Source organism: Brassica napus, chromosome C8, assembly GCF_020379485.1.
Source record: "Brassica napus cultivar Da-Ae chromosome C8, Da-Ae, whole genome shotgun sequence".
Classification (NCBI taxonomy): Eukaryota; Viridiplantae; Streptophyta; class Magnoliopsida; order Brassicales; family Brassicaceae; genus Brassica; species Brassica napus.
Window position 1 is genome coordinate 39,152,611 of NC_063451.1, and position 23,356 is coordinate 39,175,966.

At 33.3% G+C, this 23,356-nt stretch overlaps 2 protein-coding genes across 2 annotated transcripts; both read right to left on the reverse strand.

Moving 5' to 3' along the window:
* Nucleotides 1-6,601: 6,601 nt before the first annotated feature.
* LOC106414348 (polygalacturonase ADPG1) lies at nt 6,602-10,694 on the reverse strand. Its single transcript, XM_048764758.1, has 9 exons — nt 10,341-10,694; nt 10,003-10,134; nt 9,740-9,913; nt 9,067-9,087; nt 8,766-8,973; nt 8,596-8,677; nt 7,396-7,504; nt 7,193-7,306; nt 6,602-7,100 (listed from the first exon to the last, which is right to left on the reverse strand). Exons 1-9 carry the CDS (start codon nt 10,593-10,595, stop codon nt 6,897-6,899), a joined length of 1,299 nt encoding a protein of 432 aa, XP_048620715.1. The 5' UTR covers nt 10,596-10,694; the 3' UTR covers nt 6,602-6,896.
* A 2,373-nt stretch (nt 10,695-13,067) lies between these two features.
* Nucleotides 13,068-17,822, reverse strand: LOC106415291 (probable galactinol--sucrose galactosyltransferase 2). The gene is made up of 13 exons (XM_013855948.3): nt 17,608-17,822; nt 16,661-16,866; nt 16,338-16,576; nt 16,166-16,256; nt 16,027-16,075; nt 15,839-15,930; nt 15,662-15,769; nt 15,237-15,359; nt 14,599-15,151; nt 14,450-14,517; nt 14,000-14,352; nt 13,827-13,915; nt 13,068-13,611 (listed from the first exon to the last, which is right to left on the reverse strand). Exons 2-13 carry the CDS (start codon nt 16,849-16,851, stop codon nt 13,270-13,272), a joined length of 2,298 nt encoding a protein of 765 aa, XP_013711402.2. The 5' UTR covers nt 16,852-16,866; nt 17,608-17,822; the 3' UTR covers nt 13,068-13,269.
* Nucleotides 17,823-23,356: the final 5,534 nt, after the last annotated feature.

Sequence of the window (23,356 nt, forward strand, 5' to 3'; positions counted from 1 at the left end):
TATACCCTTGACGGTATATATCTTTGAAACTCAACAAATTTCTCTTAGAATTTGGAGAATATAAGGCATTATCTATGGAAAACTTTGTTCCATTAGGCAACATAAAGTTCGCCTTGCCAATTCCTTCGATCAGGTCTGTAGGACCTGATATTGTGTTTATAGTCATTTTTACTGACTTTAAAGTAGAGAAATATCTCTTATCCTTCAGTATAGTGTGCGTTGTGCCACTATCTGGTATGCAAACTTCTCTACCAATTTGTTTAGTTGTTGTTCCATTTGCTTTCTTATCCATTTCTGTAACACACAGTTAATATTAATAAAGAAAATAAACTTTCATAAGTAAACATATTATTCATCAATAACAAGTACACAATAATTATACATTATATATTTTGAAATACAACATTATTTTGAAAGTGAAATACATAATATTTTATGGCATCACTAGGCATTATTAAGCTTGATCAGTACAAGCACTTCAATTATTTTGATGAGTGGCCTCGTCGAAATCTCCCATAAAGTCAGAGGATTCGAGGTATGTCGATGTTGTACCCACAAGGTGTTCATTGAGATTTACTTCCTTTGCCTTGCCTTTAATAGATTCTTGGTACAATTGGCATAGATGCCGAGGAGTTCGACATACTTGAGACCAGTGTCCCTTCGATCCACATCTGTAACAGACGTTCTCATTTTTATGAGTAGGGTTTTCTTGGGTTTCTTTCCCTTTTACCCGATCAGATCGATTCCATGTGTTGGATCCCCTTCCTCTTGGGTTGTTACTCCTTTCATGGTTGCGGTTAAATCGATAACCACGACCACGACCAAAACCACGATTGTGACCACGGCCACGACCACGCCCACGATAGGAATAATTTCCTTTTTCCGGATTTTTTATATCCGTTGCATTTACCTCAGGAAATGCTTTGGTTCCCGTGGGTCGGGCATTGTGGTTTTTAATGAGGAGTTCATTATTTCTCTCCGCTATTATAAGCGCCACAGCGAGTTCAGAGAACCTCGTATACCCACAATTTCTATATTGTTCTTGTAGAACATAATGATTTTTGTGGAACGTTTGGTAAGTTTTCTCGAGCATTTCTGCTTCCGAGATAGGCTTACCGCAATAATCTAATTGCGCCGTTATTCTCAATATAGCGGAATTGTACGTTTCCACTTTTTCAAAATCTTGAAATCGTAGATTTTTTCACTCATCGAGTGCATGGGGGAGAGTAATTTTCTTTTGGTTATCAAACCTCTCTTTCAGAGCTTTCCAAAGATCTAAGGGACTTAGATCTTTGGTTCTTGCATAATCATGCGTAAGATTTTCATCTAGATGCCTTCTCAGAAATATCACGGCCTTAGCCTTTTCATGAGAGGTTGATATATTGCCGTCTTTTATTGTTCCGAGTATTTTCTCGGAATCTAGATGAAGCTCCAAGTTTGTAACCAATGCCGTGTAGTTTGTCCCAATTACTTCCAATGCCGGAAACTGAAGTTTCTCGATTTTTGCCATTTGTATTTCTAAAGCACATAAATAAAAAAATTATTAAAATATTATTAATATTAAAAGGAACCGTTTACATTAATCATGCAAGCAATTACAAGGAGAAGCGATGTAAAGAAAATTAAACCGATATTCATCTTAAATTCACTCGGAGTAAATTCTCCAACGAATAAACCATAAATAGAAAAACAAATAAAAATGGCACATAAAAACAAAAGTGCGCGAATCATCTTTCTTGAAATGAGAAATCGGAGGAGAGCGATTTGAAATTTTTTTGAGAGAAGATGAAATATTTTGGATGATGAAATGAAGTGAAAATGAGTTGTATTTATAGATGAAAATTATTGTTCATGACCGTTGGAGAAAGGGGAAATTTTTGAAAAAAATTCTTTGTGACCGTTGGGGTTAAATCGAGTGCACTAAAAATCAGTCTGAAAATATCGCATTAAACAGTCAATCAAATCTATAAAATTTCATAAAAGTAAAAATTATGGCAATGAAATATTTATGTTATGACAACAAATCATGCGACGGCTCAGCCGATCAATGCAGAGTAATAAATAAATTATACGGCGGCTCGGCCGACCAATTAATAATAAACAAAATATAAGGCGGCTCGGCCGACCAATAAATAATAAACATAATATAAGGCGGCTCGGCCGACCAATAAATAATAAACAGAATATAAGGCGGCTCGGCCGACCAATAAATAAATTAAATTACTAGTAAATAATATAGGCGGTATTCCGGCCATTATAACATGATATAAATAATAGTAGAGGCGGTATACCGACCATTATAACAGGGTATAAATGATACAAATAAATTTTACCGAATCGCAGAGTGATCGTGCTGATAACGTGTTATAAAAAGAACTGGAATTTTTTTATATCGCGGGAATTTGAATAAGGGCAAAATATTATACCCGTAGAAATAATAACACTGATATAGAGAGAGAGAGTGTTTCTTATTAAAGAGAAGAGAAGAGTTCGGTGTATATTATAAACGATCGAATCGATCGTTTATATAGAAGTTAAAAAGTAGGATTTCACTGTGCAAATAGTGCAGCGGACCCCACATCTTTATATTTTCAACAATTGCGGTGGATGCTACTTTTTTTCTTTAACTTTCGTAACATATTTAGTTTTATCCTCCTCATATTGAATTATATATGTAGCAACAAAATCAGAGGAAAATCTTAACTTACATGAAATTACATCATGATTTTAATACAGTGGACTTTAATCTAGTAGTCTAAAACACAAGAGCTCCTTGAAAATTAGTTAACACTCTTTATAAGTGTAGGAGAAAATACATCAAAGACTAGGTAATAAGGCGCAGAATGTGACTATTAGTTTCGTTATTTTTAATAAAAAGATATTAAATCTATTTAATCTATTTAATCTGGATATTAGTTCGGTTTTAAGTTTTTTTTTTGTTTTTAATCTTTTAAAATATAACTATTATTTTAAATTAATATTCATTTTAATTTATTCGGTTAAAATATTTGATTTTTTGATTTTTTCGGTAAAAACCAAAAATTAATATTATTTGTTTATTTTCATGTTATAAATTTTAGAAAGTCGTCATGTCGAACTAATAGTTTCATATTATAGTTTCAAAACAGATAATAGACCGAGAAAGTGGAACTGCTTGACGTTGCATATTAGAACTCTAGTCTTCTCCTCCCTCCCGACCGTTGCGTTTGCCGTGTCTGCTTTCTTTTGTCTGGAACGCATTAAGTATTTACCTAAACCTGTAGGTCCTTGAGCGGATTTTATAGGGTTCATGTACCCATGTTCCTATACGTATATCGGCTAATGGTATACAATTTCCTATTTGATAATTTATCTTAAGTATTTCGTATCTATAAGCAGGGGGCGTGGCCAAGAAGCCTACACTTCAGGGGACTGCCCCGTTCTTCGCCTTGCTCCAATGCATGTCGAAGGTTTAGCTGGGGAGCACTACGGTATGCTGCATCTATCTCTCTTCGTGGGACTAAGTAGAAGGTTTCGGCTGACCAAGCCGATGATGCTTAGCTGGTCTTTTCGGAGAAAGGGCATTCCATCCAGCGTAAGCATCTGGATAATCTGGAATACAACGTGGCGTTCGTGCTATTGTTTATCAAACTTTTCATCGCCCAGCTCGAACTGAACGGAATGGGACAGCTCGAACTGAACGGAATGGGAAGAGCTGCACTTGCTCAACATTCGGAGAGACCCCTGGATTCCCGGATTCATTCTCGTCCTGATCCACTCTGGAATTTTTGGAATCTAGAAAAAGAAAAGAAAATTATTAAGACAAATTATTTCACTACAATTTGGTCGGTAGTGAAAGAAGCATTAAGAAAAAATATGTCAACTTTCAAAAAAATTAGATACTTCAGTTGTGGTGAATACTTAGTTACAATGTGCTCACATCAAGGTGCACATGTATGTGTATGTAAAAAGCATATAAAAATAGTTGACAAATATATTGTTAATTAATATTAAATGACTTTTTTTTTCAAAATAATACATGAAAGATAAAATTAAAATTAATTTAAAATAAAAATAAAAAGGCCTTGACATTAGTCATTTTTTCATATAAAGAAAATAAATTTGTATCCGTAAATAGGGGTGGACACAGATCGAATATTTTGGTATTTGGAAGCATTCGTGTCGATTCGATCTTTAGCCACCTAGATATTCGGTGACTCGGATATCCAAAATGTTTTAGAATTTTACAGAATATCCGATTTGATCCGTAAATAAAATAAAATTTTCAAAAAAATTGAAAGAAAAGTAATAATAATATTAAAATAATTTTTTTTAAAAATACTAGTACCTAATATAATAAATTTAATTCATAAAAATATTGCAAAACTGATATAAAGTATAATATATATAACGTATATATATAATTCTTTACATATATGTATATATATGCATATAACAGATCGAATTTAGATATTTGTTCCTAAAAATATTGGTATTTGTGATTTGCTTTTTTTTTTGTTATTGTATTTCAGTATTTGATTTGTTTCGTAAAGTTACATATATCCAGATTTTTTTGGTTCAAATCAAAACGGATAACGAATCGAATCAAAATTTATGAATATTTTGCTCAACTTTATCCGTAAACAATAATATATATATATATATATATATATATATATATATAGTTCGGCTTTTGATTCGTTATCTATTTTTATTCGAACTGAAAAATCCAGAGTTTTATTGGAACCACGTATGTGAGTTTTATATTAAAAAAAAACGTAAAGTACATAGTGTGAACGCGTAAACGTATTTATTATCAAATCATTGTGAGGCTGCCACGTGTCTATTATAATATGAATGCGTTTATTACAATGATTTTCTTTTAATATATAAGGATTTTATTTAATGAACCTTTAGTAAAGTGTGCCATAAAGCAAGAGCTCACTGAAAACTAGTTCTTTTTGGTTAATTTTGGGATTTGACAGCTAATCTGTAATAAGTATAGGAAACCATACTCTGAGTTAACATTTTTAGTATTCAGATTTCAGGGCCGCAGGCACAGACTCGGCCCGTGTGACTTGTATCAACATTTACTTGCACAACTTAATTTTATTTTGTCAAATCCCTTATATATTAAAATACAAGCATTGTAATAAATATATTCACACTGTGACACGTGACAGCCTTACAATGATTTGATAATAAATATGCTAATACGTTCACATTATATTCATAAATGTGTTCACACTATATATTTCGTATTTTTTAATATAAAACTCACATGCATAGTTTCAATAAAACTTTAGATTTTTTGGTTCGAATCAAAACAAATAACGAATCAAAAGCTAAACTATATATATATATGTATATATTATTTTTATTGTTTACGGATAAAGTTGGACAAAATATTTATAAATTTTGATTTGATTCGTTATCCGTTTTGATTTGAACCAAAAAATATGGATATCCATAACTCTACGAAGCAAATCAAATACTAAAATACAATTAAAAAAAACAAATCACAAATACCTATATTTTTAAGAACGGATATCTGATTCGATCTGTTATATGCACATATATACATATATGTACAGAATTATATATATATACACATATATATATGTTATATATATTATAGTTTATATAAGTTTTAAAATATTTTTATGAATTAAATCTATTATATTAGGTATTAAATTTTTAAATTTTAAACAATATTTTATTTTTGTAATAAAATGTTACTATTAAAATTTCCAATTATTTTTAAAATTTTATTTTATCTACGGATCAAATCGGATATTCTTTAAAATTCTAAATCATTTCGGATATCAGAGTCACCGACTATCTAGGTGGCTAAAGATTGAATCGACGTGAATGCCTCCAAATACCCGGATATTCGATATGTGCCCACCTCTATTTACGGATACAATTTATTTTTCTTTATATGAGAAAAATTCACTTATGTCAAGGCCTTTTTAATTTTTAATTAATTTTAATTTTATCTTTCATGTATTATTTTGAACAAAAATGTTATTTAATATTAATTAACAATATCTTTATATATTTTCATCTATTTTTATATATTTTACATACACATACATGTGCACATTGATGTGAGAACCTTGTGACTAAGTATTTATCACAACTGAAGTATCTTTTTTTTTTTTAAGTTGAAATATTTTTTTCTTAATGCTTCTTTCACTACTGACCAAATTGTAGTGAAATGATTTTGTCTTAATAATTTTCTTTTCTTTTTCTTGAACTATTATCCGTTTACAAACTATGATATGAAACCATTGGTTAGACATGACGACTATCTAAAATTCATAACATGAAAATAAACAAATAATAGTAATTTTTGGTTTTTACCGAAAAAACTAAAAAATCAAACATTCTAACCGAATAAACCAAAATAAATATTAATTTAAAATAATAGTTATATTTTAGGAGATTAAAAACCAAAAATAACTTAAAACCGAACTGATATCCAGATCAAACAGATTTAATGTGTTTTTATTAAAAATAACGAAACTAATAATCATATTCTGCGCAAGGCGCGAGTTATTACCTAGTAAAAAAAATAAAGTATGAGCAGCTATATTTTCATTATATTTTACTTACCAAACTATTATGTTAAAATAATGAAACCACCTTAGTGTAATCCGTATATATGTTCACAAATCACAATAATTAATAGTTCAAAAGAACATCAGACAAACCCATAATCTTATTCATATTCGTGGAAATACAAATAATAAACAGTAAAGTATACAAGACAAGAAATCTTTCGACTATTGACTGTTGTATGTTTATTCCCCATATCTTTACTATCTACACATAGCAAGAATCAATATGTAGAGTACAATATACATGTATATATATATATATGTATATTAGTATAGAACTAGCTAAGTAGTTACTTAAGAGCATTGAGGAGAAACGTTGCCTTGATTCTTAACGTTCGCATTCTTGCAAGATGCTGTTCCTCCTTTGATGTTCACATTGTCAAGCACAATACCTTTGCATGGATATTTCTCACTGCAATCAAACGTTATTGCCACATCGGTTGCACTCGTACCGCTTATGTTCCGGTACACCACATTGTTCACTTGCACCGCAGAGTCCTAATAAGCAAATATATTCCAAGGCGAGTGAGTCTAGTTTATTAAACAAAATATAAATTTGGACAAATCAAATTAATCGATTAATCAATTACTTGTTGTTCGCATTTGTCCTTGTCGCAGTAGTTCTGGTCGATTATGATAGGATTCTTGACATTTTCCATACGAATGTTTTGAAACCTTATGTTCCTGGCAGTTCCTGACCCTCCCTGAAATCAATAAGGGGTATTGTTATATATTAACAATTTAAAACAAAATTGTTTGTGAAATTGAAAAAAAAAAACTCATAATCAGTCACCTGATAAGTCTTGATTCTTACTCCATTGTCAGTCTCAGCGAGCTTAGCACCATCCACATTAACTCCCGAGACATAAGCTTTGGAATTGTCATCCCCCAAGCTCCCAATGCTTCTCATTTCAAAAATTAAACATAGATTCATATATATTTAATTTAATTATTTGTAAGAGTTATCATATTATTAAATACTAGGATAAGACTTGCGACTTGCGCATGGTGAGTTTATTTGTATATAATATCGACAATTTTTTTTTATATATTTGATCATTTTATTTATACATATACAATGTTTTTGTTGTTATTATATAATTTCTTTCTGATGGACCGGATCAATTTTTATTAAAAATTGTGGAACTAAACTATAATTAATATATCATGAGTTAATTATATTAGACATTAAACAAATTATGACATAAAAACTTTATTTTTTTCCACGAACATATTCTTGAAAAAGTGAACAGTACTGTTTCCAGAGTTGAATTATTTTGACATTTATCTTCCATATGGTTTTGAAAGGTTTAAGATTAACCATCGAATTGATACATGTCATTTAATGCTTTTAATCGTATGTTTAAGGAAGATTTACATTTTTGTAATTTAAAGTCGTTTTTAAAAAATTCAAAATATAACATATAAGAAAAAATCTAACATATAAGAAAAAATCTAACATATAAGAAAAATATAATATATAAAGTTTCTTCATTTTTGTAATTTAAAATCGTTTAAAAATTCAAAATATAACATATAATAAAAAATATATTTTTTATTATATGGTTAATGTGATTGTTTACTTTTATTAATAATATAAAATTAAACAAAAATTAAGAAGGATGAAAAAACTGTTACCAAATCTTTATTATTCATAATCATTAATTGCCACATATATGTTAATCATATTAGGTGATTTCGTAGCTTTTATTTAAAGAAAAAAAAATATATGTTTCTTATATGTTGGGTTAATATAATGTTCCCTAATAATTGAATTTGGACCAACATTTTTTTCAATTGATTCTTAAGCTGTCGTGTAAGCTAAATTGACATATTAATTAAATGATATCTAAGCATGATTTCTTTTTAATTCGTACAAACTTAAGGTTACAACTTTTTAAATGATTCTCGGTTAATATATATGTGATATTTAAAATAAAATTTCACTGCCCTTAAATTATAATTTGAAAAAGAAAAAGATGTATCGACTTACCTGATCCCGTGACCGGGGCCACAAGTTAAATCATTGATTTGAACATTTTGGGATCCATCCTCAATGGATATACAATCATCACCTATAAAAATGCAACTATGAATATTGTAACTAATATACGTATTCGAATCAATAAACTCGAATAGTGTATATATAGGGATTATTGTTACCTGTTCCAATGTGTGAATTAAAGACTCGAATGTTTTGGGTGTTAGTGATATGAATACCATCCGTGTTGGGACTATCGTCAGGAGCAGTGATCTCGACATTCTTTATATTAACATTGTTGCACTTCTCAGCCGAAATCTGAATCTGCTGCGCATTTCTCACTCTCAGGTTCTTCACATTCAAGTTCTTTAAGTTGTAGAAAGTTAGAGCCTGCATTACCATAAAACACGCCAATTTTATGATCAAAGCATTCACTTAGTTTGAACATATATATATATATATGGAGCTTTTGTATTTACGTACCGTTGGCGCTTTTGTGCATGGCTGCAATAAAAGAGAAGGAAACCAGTAAATATTAGCGTGATTACAGTTAACAAGGGGCATTTTAAATTAGTATATGCTTAAAGATACATGTGTGTGACATATAGTAATTTGTGGACATACATGTTAAGCTAGATGAGCTTCCAACCTAAAACTAATTGGTGATAAGTGAAGTGGCTCATCTATCTTATATATTACTAAAGATCCCTTCCAACTACCGATGTGAGACCTTTGTCCCTAATACGCCCCCTCGAGATGATGGTTCTTTAAGCGTCAATCTCGGAATGTTTGGGCAAAGATCGATGGCCAACTTTGGGCCGGGTCGATGTGGATCGGGTTGGACTGCGTGGATCGGGCTCTAATACCATGTTAAGCTAGATGAGCTTCCAACCTAAAACCAATTGGTGATAAGTGGAGTGGCCCATCTATCTTATATATTACTAAAGATCCCTTCCAACTACCGATGTGGGACTTTTGTCCTTAACATTCTGAGATTGACGCTTAAAGAGCCATCATCTCGACGGGGCGTATTAGGGACAAAAGTCTCACATCGGTAGTTGGAAGGAATCTTTAGTAATATATAAGATAGATGGGTCACTCCACTTATCACCAATTGGTTTTAGGTTGGAAGTTCATCTAGCTTAACAATACAAACCTTAGATCGGTCGATTTTGCATGAGTTTTGCCACCAGATTTTTCCGTTTCCATCAACAGTCCCCTCGGAGCCGCCGTCGACTGATAGATTGTTAACGTCCTCCAAAATAAGCCAATGGTTTTTGTCTTTGTTGTAATCCGATCTTTTTGTAGATGCTGATAAAGTTCCGAGGATCTGCGTTTAATCGGTAAAAAGTACAACTAGTTCATTAAATTTATGAATTGATGGAATACTAAAGATTTTTAAGCTCATATAAATACTACCTGAAACCTACGTAAAGATTTGCATGGGCCTCTGAACTGAGTAGACTTAAGGAGATAAGTCTTCCCTTTAGGAACCAAGAAGCTAGTAACTCCTTTTGTTGAACATGCCTTCTTCCATGCTTTCTTGAAGGCCTATGATTAAGCATGCATGCATCATAAATACAATTAAAATAGAATATTTTTATATATAAAGCTTCTGAATTGCTTTATCCGTACATCATTGTAAACATGATTTAAAACCATAGGGAAATTTTTATTAAATAATTTTATATCCATCATTGTAAACATGATTTAAAATTATTTTTTCTTTTTCAAAATAGTAAAGATGATATATATACCTGAGTATCATCGGTTTTTCCATCTCCCTTAGCTCCGAAGTCTGATACACTAACAATTGATGATTCGGAAGTGGGTTTATCGGAGCTTTTCAAGGTAAGAACGTCGTCGTTGTTGAGCTTGATTAAGCTATCGGATTCGTACCTTCCATCTTCATGACCATATCCATCATCAACGTTGCTACTCAAAGCTTCACACCACGAGAGCATCAAAAGAACGCCTATGAAAATAGCAAGAGGTACGCAACAACGTGCCATCTCGAGTAAGCCTTTTGGAGGATGGAAACAGTATTATTAAGAAAAGGTGTTTTAAAGAGTGTCTGTGTGTATGATTCTTGTGAGTAAGATGAGACTCTTTGCTGTGGGAAGTATGTGTATTTATAGACAAATTAATGGATAGAAAAAGTTAGGTTTATTAAAGTTTTAATGGCGTTGGAGGTATGGAGAGAGATTGAGATTGATACGAAAACATCACTTTAAGCTTCTAGCCTTACCCTATTTGAATTTTTATTTACTTTTGCTTGATTGATAGGGAGTTTCACATTTTAGTTAGTTATTTTTCTTCTTCTTTTCTATTAGAAAAAGAGTTTGAGTTCAGCATTGTATACCATTCACAGTAACATTTCATCATGTGTAATTACTGAGCTAAGCAGTACGTGATGTATATCCATACATATATATATATAAAGTCGAAAACATATAAGCAAAAGTGATTTTTAACGTCGTCGTCTCCTCTATCTCAATGTTCGGTAGTAGTTTTAGGTCCCTTACTCTTTCTTGCTTTTTATTTTGTGTGTGAGAGGTTGAAATTACGGTTATATAGTATCATTTAGGGAAAAAAAATCAGAAGAAACATACATAATAATTTTTCTTTGGCTGGCGTATTTAATCACATAGTTATTGTAATGTTTTTAAGTTTCATGTTTATCGGTTTTTCATCTACTTCCTTTTAATATAGAAGGACAAACTCGAGTTGCAATAACTGATATTGAATTGTTAGGCAGCACAAGTCAGATTCGAGTTTAGTACATGTGTCTGAACGAACTGAAAATTATTTGATTGTGCGTTTTTTATAAACTAGAGTCGTGATCAGTAAAAAATACATTGAATTTTAGCATCTGGTGAATCTGGTAATTTTGCCAAATATTTCAGAATGTTGACATATAAGGTACTGAAAAATAAATTCCTTAAGTTCTCCAATTTGAAAGCTTGGATTATCTCAATCAACCGTCCATGTATAATGTGTAAAAATACCAAACTGAAAATATAATGTAAATACGTAAACGGCACTTGAAATGCCCAATGTTACGAGTGAAAGCATGTCAAAATAACGATTTATTCAAATTGTGCATGCGAACATTTTATTATTTTTGGAAAGTCAATTAACAAGTTTATACAGTACTTGGGAACACGTTTTGTATTCAAATCAAAAACCCCAAATGTTTTAATATAAAAATGTCCCAAATGATGAAAAATATAAGACTAAAATTCATAACTAATCTCATAATTTTGTATGGTTGATTAGTCTATAAATATTATATTCATCACTAAACATATACCTTTTGACTTCGAAAACATTTCAAGAGCTAAATTATAATTAATTTTTTTAGAATCACTATTATTTTCTTATCTAGTATTTGATCTTAATAATTAGTTATCGAGTGGTTGATAATAATCAAGATTCAACGTGGAAGCTTGAGACCAGCTTACCGTCTGAAAAATATTTGGTTAACTATAATCTAGTCTCTAACATCTCGGATGTAATAGGTTAGTTGTTCATTGTGATCTGTATTTGGTTTACGCATAAAATTCATATTGGATCGTCTAATTAATGTGGTTAATTAGATATATACGTATCCAGTCACCTTGTTTCAAAATTTTGGTTGACAAAATGCAATGATTATATAGTTTTAGTACTTACTGTAATCATTTTTTTTAATAAAAATTTACTGTAATCATAACGGCTTCAAGTAACATAATAAGTACATCAAGAACAACGACAAAGACTTGATGTCCATACTTATTTTCTTATCGATTAACAACCACAAAAGATAACGTAACTATCCCTTGCATACAAAATAATCAACTTTGTGATAAATTACCATTTGACTAATACAAATATATATGTGCTTGCGAAGTTTGCTTGCCGTAATTGTTTTGGAAATTTGTCTAGTAGTTGTGATAACCTCGCCGTAATTGTTGCTTCCTTCTCTGAATCTACTGTCTTGTATTTTTCTTAATTAAAGGTTAAGATTCAACTTGCTCATCGCTTTCGTGGATGTCAATATTTCAATGTATGTTTTACTCATTATATTTTAATTACTTGGTGTTGATAAAAGAGCAAAGAAACATTCAGAAACTGAAAATGATAGCAAATAATGTAGAATTTGAAGTTGAATGCTTTGGAACTACAGATAAATATTTCCGAACAACAAAGTTTCGTTTCACACTAGATAACCTAATGCATTTGTAAATCATGAAATGCTTTAAGCCTATTTTATGTCTTTCACAAATGAGGTTTTGTTTACTGATTGAATTTGTCTTTTTTTTTAACATGAATATTAGATGTATAAATAATTAAATATGGTGCAGTAAATCGTCATCGGTATTTAGTATGTATTGCACTATATATGTAACATGTATATCATTTATTGCGAATAGCTATGTTCACCAAACATAGATGAGTTCATGAATTTTTATGAGATGAATGATGTAATGAATGCACCAACATTTCTAAAATTAATTATTCGTGACCATTTTATTTTGAAACAAAAGAACGACAGAGACATAACGAGATTACATTTATTACAAGCGAAAATACTACTAGTCTACTACTACAAAACATCTATAACAACAATATAACATGGGAATAACAAAATGGTAGTAAAAAGAATAATAAGCCGAGCCACCAAGTAAACCAAGCTTCTGTCGCTTACACAAGAATCTCAACACGCCATCTGAACATTTCCTCCCTCGTCACAGGTAGGTTCAACGTCACAAGCCCAACCTCCGCGTCGTAGTTGAACTCAGTCTCGGTGCTATCAACAGCGCATCTTAGTGGACGCTGAGAAGAGTAAGCCCCAAAACGACCACAACCTCTAACACCTAGAGATATCAGAGCTGTTGGAGAACGGTTTTCGCTGACCACTGAAGAAGAAGAGAGCTCAGGTTTCTCGTCTGTCACGGTATTGATCTCCATGGACTGGATAGCTCCACTTGAGTTGAACATGTCCAGGAGTCCAATAGGTGCGAATGAGATGCTTGCAGTGATTTCCTGTTTAACCGAATTTAATGCATGTTAACAATCAAAGTCTATAGTAATACACTCAGGGACGGATCTGAGATTTAAGAGGCCATTAGTATTTTAGGTTAATTTTAAATTAAAATTTGACAATTTAGAGACTACACAACTTATGTATAATAAAATGTTTCATTCGGTTGGTATCCAAAACCGGCCAAGAATATACTTTGAAAAGTACTATATTTTACCTTTAGAGGAGAGATGTGGAAGAGTTCATATTCAAGAACCTTGAGAGTGAGTGGGATTGATGCACCCTTTGGTAGTCTAACCAGCTCCCCTGTGAATCAAAGCCAAACTCATGTTTATAAGCATTGATCTGTAATGTTCGAGATTTTGTCTTGTCTGTTGAAATCTTTTTTACCTGATTTGTAAGCGTAGACTATTGAATCTCCACTCCAGTCTTCACCAGCCACTTCAGAGATGAGATCAGCATCCTCCGCCCGGACCAAACCCGTGAGTGTACCAGGAGAAGTATCATGAATCCTGTTCTTCTTCGTGTCCTTGCACCAACCAGCACCTTGACAGTTGAATACACCAACTATACCAGTAAACTTATTCATGTTCCAGATCTTTAGCAAGCTTGTTCCATCTCTAGCTGGATCAGCAAATAGGCAGTCACGTGTAGGTCTACCCGGAAGCCGAGCACGGAGAACTGAACCATCAGGAAGAACCAGCTTCCTCAATAGATCAAAGTTGTGGTTGCCTGGCTTATCACTGCTCATGTAACATGACAAAACACATCTCCAGTTAAAACCTCGGATCAAACATCACAACAAGAATCACAATAAAAGATGAGGGAAAGGCTTTTTACCTGACATAGATTGCACATCCACCTACTGCACGCGCCGCAGCATGGTACTCTGCAGTTGGGTGTAAACTCTGATAACAACAAAAACATTAAGTATAAGCATTGGCATGAGCTCTATATTATAAAGACAGAAAGCATTTTTCTTTACTTACATGGAACATGTCCCAGTCAGGTTGCATGAACTCTCCAAGGAAAAGAGTATTGTAAGCAACCGATGCTATATGTATAGTGTGAGAAGCAGGATCTCTCGGATAGTAATCATCAGACGCTCTAACAATAGCAGTCTGTTTCGCGCTGTATAACCCATCCGTGTTGTGACACATGCAAGAAATGCACCCATTATCTTTAAAGTTCCTAGCAATGGAAGCTTCTAACGCCTGGTGGTAGCTGCGAGTGAGAGAGACTCTCCCACCAAGACCAGCACCAAGAGTTTCGATGATGTTCTGAACATCAACTTTGACTCCGTCTATACCACACGAAGCCAGGTAGGAGTGCAGCTCGTTGTAGAAGTTGAACACTTTCTTGGGGTTGACAAGACCGAGTCCATGAACAGCGAGGCTGTCCATTACTATATCTGGTTGGTTCCCTAAGACACCTGGGGACTGGACTGGGTATGCTAATGCACTGTCGTAGTGTTCCATACCGGAAGCTGCGGGTTTCACTCCGCCCCAGTAGCCAGCTAAAGCGTGCCACGCATACACTTGCCTGTAGATAAAGGAGTCAAGGCTTCATAAGTATGCAGATCTGCTTGTCACATATGCAAAATCAAAGTGTTAGAGAGAGGACATACTTCACATTATGGCGCTGCTTTGCATTGTCAACTACACTCTTAAGCCCTGACACTTGCGTGTCCTTAGGATCATTCTTTTGAAATTTTGCGTTCTCCTTTATACCAACAAGCCTAGTAGCAAACCTGTGTAACACGGCATAAACACTTAGTGTTAACCACACCCAAGATACAATTGATTTACTTTTTATATCTTTTAAGTTTATATTAGATATTTGGTTTTTAGATTTAATTACAGAATTATTTTGATGAATTATACAAAACAGATACAACAAAAAAAAAAAATAGACAAACTTGTGGATCTGAACTAATAGTATTACTTGATTTAAGAGATTTAGACCCCACTAAAGATCTTTCAGACAATCATGGCCACATAACATACTTAAGATGCTCATCTACATAAACACAAAAAGAGCAAGAGAACTTACTGTGCTCCTTCCTGGACAAGGCAGTTTGAATCTTTCTCTTTGTTTTCTATTTGTTGCCAACCGTCATCTATGATCAGAAACCTTGGTGGAGTACCTCCTTCTGAAAGACTGTAATAAACAAAAATCCATCAGAGACTCAAATTAACATTAACAATAAGTGGCTCTGCTTTCCCATACCTTCTAAGGCCCTCATCAACGCCCTCGGCAGTCACGTCTGTGTAGAACGCGTCCCATGTACACCATCCAAACCAGTCTACAAAAGAAGGCAGCTGAACAAACAAAAGAGGACGAACATGAGAAAATCATATCCAAATCAAAGTGAGCTCTTGCTCTATGACCAGAAGAACCATATAATGTTTACTAACCTTCTTCTTCTCACGGTGATGAAACGTCTGCATTTGTCTCTCTGCAGCCCTGTACATAGGGGAAGATCACCATATCTTAGCACACACACATCGACTTTAAACTAATCATAACATTTTGGTTTATTCTACACAAACATACTTTACGGATTGCGTGATAACTTCAAAGGGATTAGTCCCAGCATGAACATAGACAAGGTGTGTTCCTTGGCTAGTTCCCACCGCCTTATCACCTGACAAAACAAAATATCAGTTTCTCAGCTCTCGAACTATCCACTATCTATGTAACAACTGTGAAACTAGCTGTAACTTACCACTCTCAAGACAAATCTCAATCTCGTTCTTCTCATTTCCTTGCAAAACAGCTCTGAACTGGCCTTCAAGTAGGGGGAGGAAGACGGTATAAACAGTAGGAGCATCATCTCCGTTAACCTCATCTTTACTCTCCAGTAACATGAACTGTGTCTCCAAAGGAATGTCTTTTCCAGAGGTTCCCATTCTCTGAGTCATCCACCATAGTTTAAACCGGAAACAGCACATAAACCGAAGACCCCTGCAAAGATTCACAAACCATAAGCTTAAAGAAGACACTAACTGCTTCGGTTACAGATTGAAAACCAAAGGTTTGGTAACTTACTCCAACACACCGATGGGGAACACGTGGAGACTCTTGCTCTGTTTAAATGTTGCGCCTATAAAGGCTCCGGAATCTGATCCGGCACCGGCGACCGGAGTTAGGATAATGTTGTCGGGGATTTTGGTGAGGATAGTCTTCCCTTGGACAACAAGGTTGTCGTTTTGGACAGAGATGTTTGAAGTGATCGTCATCGTCTCAGGACCAAACTGTTTCAAACAACCACAACATAGAAAAACCAACATAAGGAAACGTTACTTGGACCAAGATTTGATCTTTTCCCAGAGTATTCTCCAGGCTTAAACAAGAAACACTAAAACAGGATTTTTCAGGATATAAATAGCAAGTGTTCTAAAAATCGGTCTAACTAGCCTAGGCAAGACTTATTTGCCTACACAGAATTTTTATAATAATAAAAAATCGGCTCAAAATCAAATTGTATTAGAACATCACCAACCCGCTGCAAAATTTTATAATGTTTTTTTGTTTGTTCGTAACTGCATAATCAATTCCATTTTTCAGTAAAGTTTCCAGTGGGTTGGAGATGCTATTAGCACAACTAACCAGTATAATTAACCAATGTTAAAAAAAAAATCAAATCTATTAAGAGCCTTGCGAGCTCCTGAGAACTAGATTTAAACCACAGCCTATCAGACACCCAACACTAACTCCCCCAAAAATCAATCTAAGCATCTGCCTAATCAATAATCTCATATAAAGCGAATGCATAAAAAATTTGCAAAAATGGCTCTAAGTTTCGGTCTCGTTCAAAATCATTCTCTGAGATTTGTGTTGTATTATTTAATTCAGAACAAAATCTGATTTAAGTAAGCTTTCTAAAAAAAGATTTAGGAAACTAAAGATTCAGATCTCTCATTTAAGTTTCTTCTGGAACCACTATTCGAAACCTAGGCCTTAGAGAGCAACATACGATAAAATGAAATACTTACAGGATTGCGTCTAGTTCGTATCGAACTGAGAGATAAACTCAGACTATGCAGAAGCTAAAATGTCGCCGACAAGGAGATAAAGTAATAACACGGAATCGCCGCCACAGAAGTGGTGGCTCCGTCAAATGAATAGATAGAGATACGAAGCTGGTTTACAAGAATCGAAAACGTTTTTTTGCTTTGTTGATGAATGGAAGTGGTGGCGGAGAAGACACGGTTTATATATGTTGAAAGAGCCGTCAGGATGTTGCCACGTGTCATATTGCTTTTCTTGTGGGTTTAGATAAATTGACTAGAAAAATCGTGATATTTTTCTCATTGCTGAATCAGAGACAACTCATTTTAAAATATTCAAATTGTTATTACTTACTGTGCTTTTTATAAACATATGTTTGCTATACTTTTTTTTTCCGATAACGGTAGTGTGATCCCAAAGACTAATCACTACGAAGCCCGCATGATCTGCGTTTTCTTACCACTTAAGACGCTCCGGATGGTCAAGAAGAATCGAACCCAAGGCGATACTCACAGCAGTGAACCCTTTACCACTAGGTCAATGCCACTTGGTTATATATATACTTATTTTTTTAACAGGAAAAGTTTGGGTTCGCTCTAATCTCTACTTAATTCCAAGATCAACCATTGCTAATACCTTATGACATCGTATAAAACATCTGTATCAGCAAGAATTGAACTAGGGATATAACAAACCAATTACTTGTGCTAAACCACTAATTTAATACACCGTTAGTTAACCTTTTCTTTTAAATTTTGATTTTTTAGATAATTTTTATAAATTAGCAGCGCAAAAGTACCTAATTATTTCCTGCTCATCTCTAAGCTGAACAAAACAAAATAATATTCATAAAAATAAAAATAATTGTATTTTGATACAATTAAAATAAAAGTTCATTACATTTGTACGAATTTTCAAACTATATAAATAGAAAATAATTTTGCTAGACGTCAGTTAAGATAAAAATCTGAAATGTTGAAAATCATGGTTGTCATAGCTGTGTAAAAGAATCATATTTAATATCGAATCAAATCTTATTACGAAACTATAAATAGTAATTAATCTTTCTCTGGCACATAATCATAAAACGATGCCCAAATGTACAAGAAATCGTGTAACGTTGTTCTATACGCGTCTTTTAAAATATTTTTTACTACTTGAATCGCGTGTCTTATGGGAATGCCGGTAATATACACATATATAATCACCGGTTCGTCTATAAGTAAATCTTTAATTAATATTTTCGATATTTTACACTCGTATGCGATGACATATTTTGCAATATTACTGATCAATTTGAAAATCTTATGGACTAAGTCACGTCACGAGTCTGGTTCAGTGGTTTTATACCACATGGGCGGCAGTCAGGTCAGGTGTCTCGAATTCATAAATTCCAATCTTTAATATAATTTATCCTGACAATATCTTTTTTTACTTAAAATTTTATTTTCTGTTGTTCAAAAAAAATATGTTACATATTTTCTATCGAAAATGCTACAGAGATATCGTTATTATCCTATCCAAGCATCTATCTATATATGTCCTAAAGATATAAATTCGGTTAGATTAATTTTCTCTCTTATTTTAGATATGAAAATTATGATTCTTAAAATACATGTTCCTAATAAAATTTATAAAAATGTATCGTTTAGTCTGTAAATATAATTTTAATAGAATCTCTTCGGAGTCGCTTTGGTCTGAAAACTATTTATTTGATTTAGGCAATACTTAAAAAATATTCAAAATAAATTACTTCTATCGTTACATGTATAAAATATTTTCAACAAAACGACGGCCAATACCGCCCAAGTCTATCAATTTCCGATGAAAAACACATGTTAATATGTTATTTATACAAAGTCGTTTTATTTCGATAATTGAGAAGATAATACAAGTAAAAAAAAAAAAGAGAAGATAATACAAGTGGTTTATTTTGACTCATCTACGGAGCACATCTAACAACGTCACTGAGATACGGACCGTAGCACGTACCCACTTGATTTCACAATCCTTATCCACTTACCCGGAACCACGTGTGTATGTGTGGTCAACACTTGACGACTCGTTTTGAACCGAGTTGGTTTACTTGACTGCTCTTTTGTACGAACAGACGCAAAAGTTTTTTTTTTTTGTAACTGGTCAGACATAAATGTTTCTTATGGATGATACAGGGAACGACATCCCGATAAATAATAATAACGCTTACGATATTATATCGTTGAAGAGTATGATATGTTTACGTCGTACCCCGGGGTTGAACCCAAAAAAAAAGGTATGATATGTTTACGTAGTTCCATGATCGGTATGGATACATAAGCATTCGTTAATTGCTTAGGTCAAATTTTGAATCAAGCGACTGATGCCAATAAATATCGACAGGTATATAGTTTATCTATATTATTAAAATAGAAGTACCCACTAAAAAATATTCCTAAGTTTTCTAACTTATTTACACTTCCATACCACGGAGAATTAAATTAAATTAATGAGTTTTTCTTAATCAAATTTAAATTTAATGTCATTAAATGAACCTACCTATTTTATTGCTTGTCTAATGAAATTTAAACTTAATGTCATTAAATGAACCTAAAAATAAATCATATTTAACGTAGCTTATCACGGACGAGTACGGCCCAATAATGAACTTGAATTTTATTTTTATGAAAACGTGAATCACTTGACTTATGTAATATTTTAAATATATTAACTACAATATAACAAATGCATATAACATACCTATACTTTAGTTTGAAATGATCATGCTCAAGTTTTATATAGTCAACTTACATCATGCATGTACAATAGTCAAACCACCTATAGTTTTCGTTTTCTTTATAGGATGTATCAATCAACCAATCATCTCACTGATTTTCTAAGCTTTATAAAAAACAAATCAATAAATACAAACTCAAAATCCAATATCTTCTATTAATCAAAATAGAATATCTTCAAAGTCGTATATTTAATGTACCTATTAAATATAGAAATTGTAACCATAATTACACTAATTATAAGAATAGATTTGATTCCAACCAATTGATCTATTAGTTCGGTAATTTATTTGCTTGCAGAAGACGAAACAATAAATCTATAATTTATAAGAATATAAAGATATAGAGATTCCAACCAATTGCATATATTTGCGTATGATTTTCGCACAATAAGCTTCAAATTGAACATTGAAAAAGATAGAGAGATTTTTTTTTAATCTTTTACCGACACAGAACTTAAACAAAACGAAAAGTTAAAGGTAACTTTTTTTTGTTACACTTCCCGAAAAAAACGATTACAACATGGGTTTTCATAATATGGTATTTTAACATATTAATGTTATGGACATTTAATAATTATCTTGACAAAAAACAAAGACTATAAATAATTTATTATTAACAAAAGTATGAAATTATTTACAATTTGATGACTAATTCATCACCCTTTTTTATATGTTAAATTTTTCATAGAAGTTAAAAAATCATTTTATTTTCTTTAAACATGTATAACTAATTTATAATCTTTTATGCCATACTAAGTCATGATATAATATTTCTTCATATTTTACATTAATAACCATTGTTTTTATATATCGTCTACAATTCTCTAATTATGTCTATTTATTCAATTTTGTATATGATATCGAATATTCATCATAAATAGATGGTTTAAGATGCCAAAAAAATTATTTACTTGGTGAATATAATACATCAAATATTACAAATACATCATTTAGTTAAATAAATAACCATAAACCGAAAATTCATACCCGCGCTGGCGCGCGGATCAGGGTCTAGTTTATATTTATTTTTTTTGCAAAAAAAATTTCTATTGAATGCAAGAGTTTACAGAACATAGAACAGTTTGCTAGTTTATTCTTAGCTTCTAGGGTAATAACCGAAACAGAAAAGACAAGCACAAAAGCAAAAGGAGCCCGAAAACTGCTTAGAATGAACTAAACCCAACCGCCTCAAGGTGCGCACATGAACTAAAATAAGATAGTGAGCTGAAGGTACCGTTCATACCACATGTACTAAGCCATCCTTGAGAGGACAGAAGAAGCTACCAATGCACAGAGACCAAGCAACCGAAGACCAAAGACCCGATTAACCTTTAAATGGCTCAAACCCCTTTGGTTTAAATAAGAGTAGCAAACCACATTACGCAACAATTTTTTCTTGAGGAGATTACCTGGACAGTCAACATAACTGCTCGAGAGGAGAATGCACATGGATAGAGTGATGCAACAGAAGTGAAAACCTGAGGAGGATCAAGATGTTGGTGGCGAGAGAAGAATCACAGGCTGCAATCACTAATCTGAACCTATCAGCGTAGCAAGGGAAAGAAGCACATACACTGACTAGGTCACGAACTAGGACTCAAAGGCAAGCACAACCGAGAATCATCCAAAGCAAGAACCGAGGAGCAACAATGTCAGATAAGTCGGAGAGAGACAAGGGAAGCTTTTGACAGAAACAGAACACATCGACAAGGATAAGCCGGCGAGAAAAGAGGCACAGACCATCCCGATGGCAAGGGAAGAGCACATATCAGGCTTGCTTTATGGAGAGACTGGCTACAGAGACACTCATCTCAACCAAACTTTCAGAACCAAGACCAACTCAGAGAATACGAACACACCAACGACAGAGGAGGAACACAAAAAAAAAAGGCACGGGAGAAGACAGAGACTTGTGCAAGAGCAACCAAACTAAGGAGAAGGGGCTAACAATACCGCTGGAATAGGAGAGAAGCTCCCATGCCTGAACCGCGAGGGAGAGCACGAACGCTGGCTAGAGACATTGACGGTCGGAGATGGAGGCTTTAACCGAACACACCAAACTTAATCTACAAATGAATCATCACCGATAATGATACATCCTAGATTTGGACAGGATCACTCAACGGGACTTTGGATATGAACTCGCCAAAGATGGGAGAACTTGGTGGATTGAAAGGCGACAAAAAAGGTTGCGGAAAGACCTCTTGATACTGCCAGCTTCGACTGTGGTTTGGAATGTTACGTCAAGACAAACAAGGGAAGATTTGTTTACTTGGAGAATCACTCGACAAGAAACAAAGATTGTTCTAAGCGAAGAACAAAGAGATAAATTCATAAACTTCAAAGAAAATCGATTATGTTATTTCATGAGATGTGTTGCATATTTATAATAGCAATGGTCAAAGAAAAACTTAAAGTTTTGTGGAAAACTAGAAACTTAGAAAACACAAACAAAGACTAAGATTTTTGACCATAAATATATGTGTTGTTGAATGCCTCTTGGATGATCACGACCAGGACTTCTCTTTTTGATATTTCTTGATGAGAAAGGCTTGAAATGGACTGAAGAAAGGGCTGGTCGAATTTGGCAAGAAGCAAACTCATATTGCACTTTTTTATGAACTTTTCCTTGGGCTGAACAAGGTCCATTTCTCCCAGCACCTAAACCAACTCCATCTTCAGTGTCACTTAGCTCATTCAGCTCCAAGCTAGTGTCACTTAGCTCATTCAGCTCCAAGCTAGTGTCACTTAGCTCATTCAGATCCAAGTTAGTGTCACTCAGCTCACTCAGCTGATCCAGCTCAGTTATGTAAGTGTCACTTTGATTTTGCTCGACCAGCTCGCCCAAGTAAGTGTCACTTCGTCCAGTTTGTCCAAAGTGTTCATGTGTGTCTAGCTCCATGATATCTTCAATGTCAATTGATCGTTGCTTCCACTTAGTTCCTTCCATAGGTGTGGCA

Bases quoted from the DNA above. Each gene is read 5' to 3' on its own strand.
- LOC106414348 (XM_048764758.1), bottom strand. From the start codon at position 10,595: ATGGCACGTTGTTGCGTACCTCTTGCTATTTTCATAGGCGTTCTTTTG. The intron at 8,974-9,066 runs GTACGTAAATAC...ATGGTAATGCAG, and splicing joins CATGCACAAAAGCGCCAACG to GCTCTAACTTTCTACAACTT. The intron at 7,101-7,192 runs GTAATTGATTAA...TTTGCTTATTAG, and splicing joins AGGACAAATGCGAACAACAA to GACTCTGCGGTGCAAGTGAA.
- LOC106415291 (XM_013855948.3), bottom strand. From the start codon at position 16,851: ATGACGATCACTTCAAACATCTCTGTCCAAAACGACAACCTTGTTGTC. The intron at 16,577-16,660 runs GTAAGTTACCAA...GAATCTTTGCAG, and splicing joins TTCCCCATCGGTGTGTTGGA to GGGTCTTCGGTTTATGTGCT. The intron at 15,152-15,236 runs GTATGTCCTCTC...CTTTATCTACAG, and splicing joins AAGCAGCGCCATAATGTGAA to GCAAGTGTATGCGTGGCACG.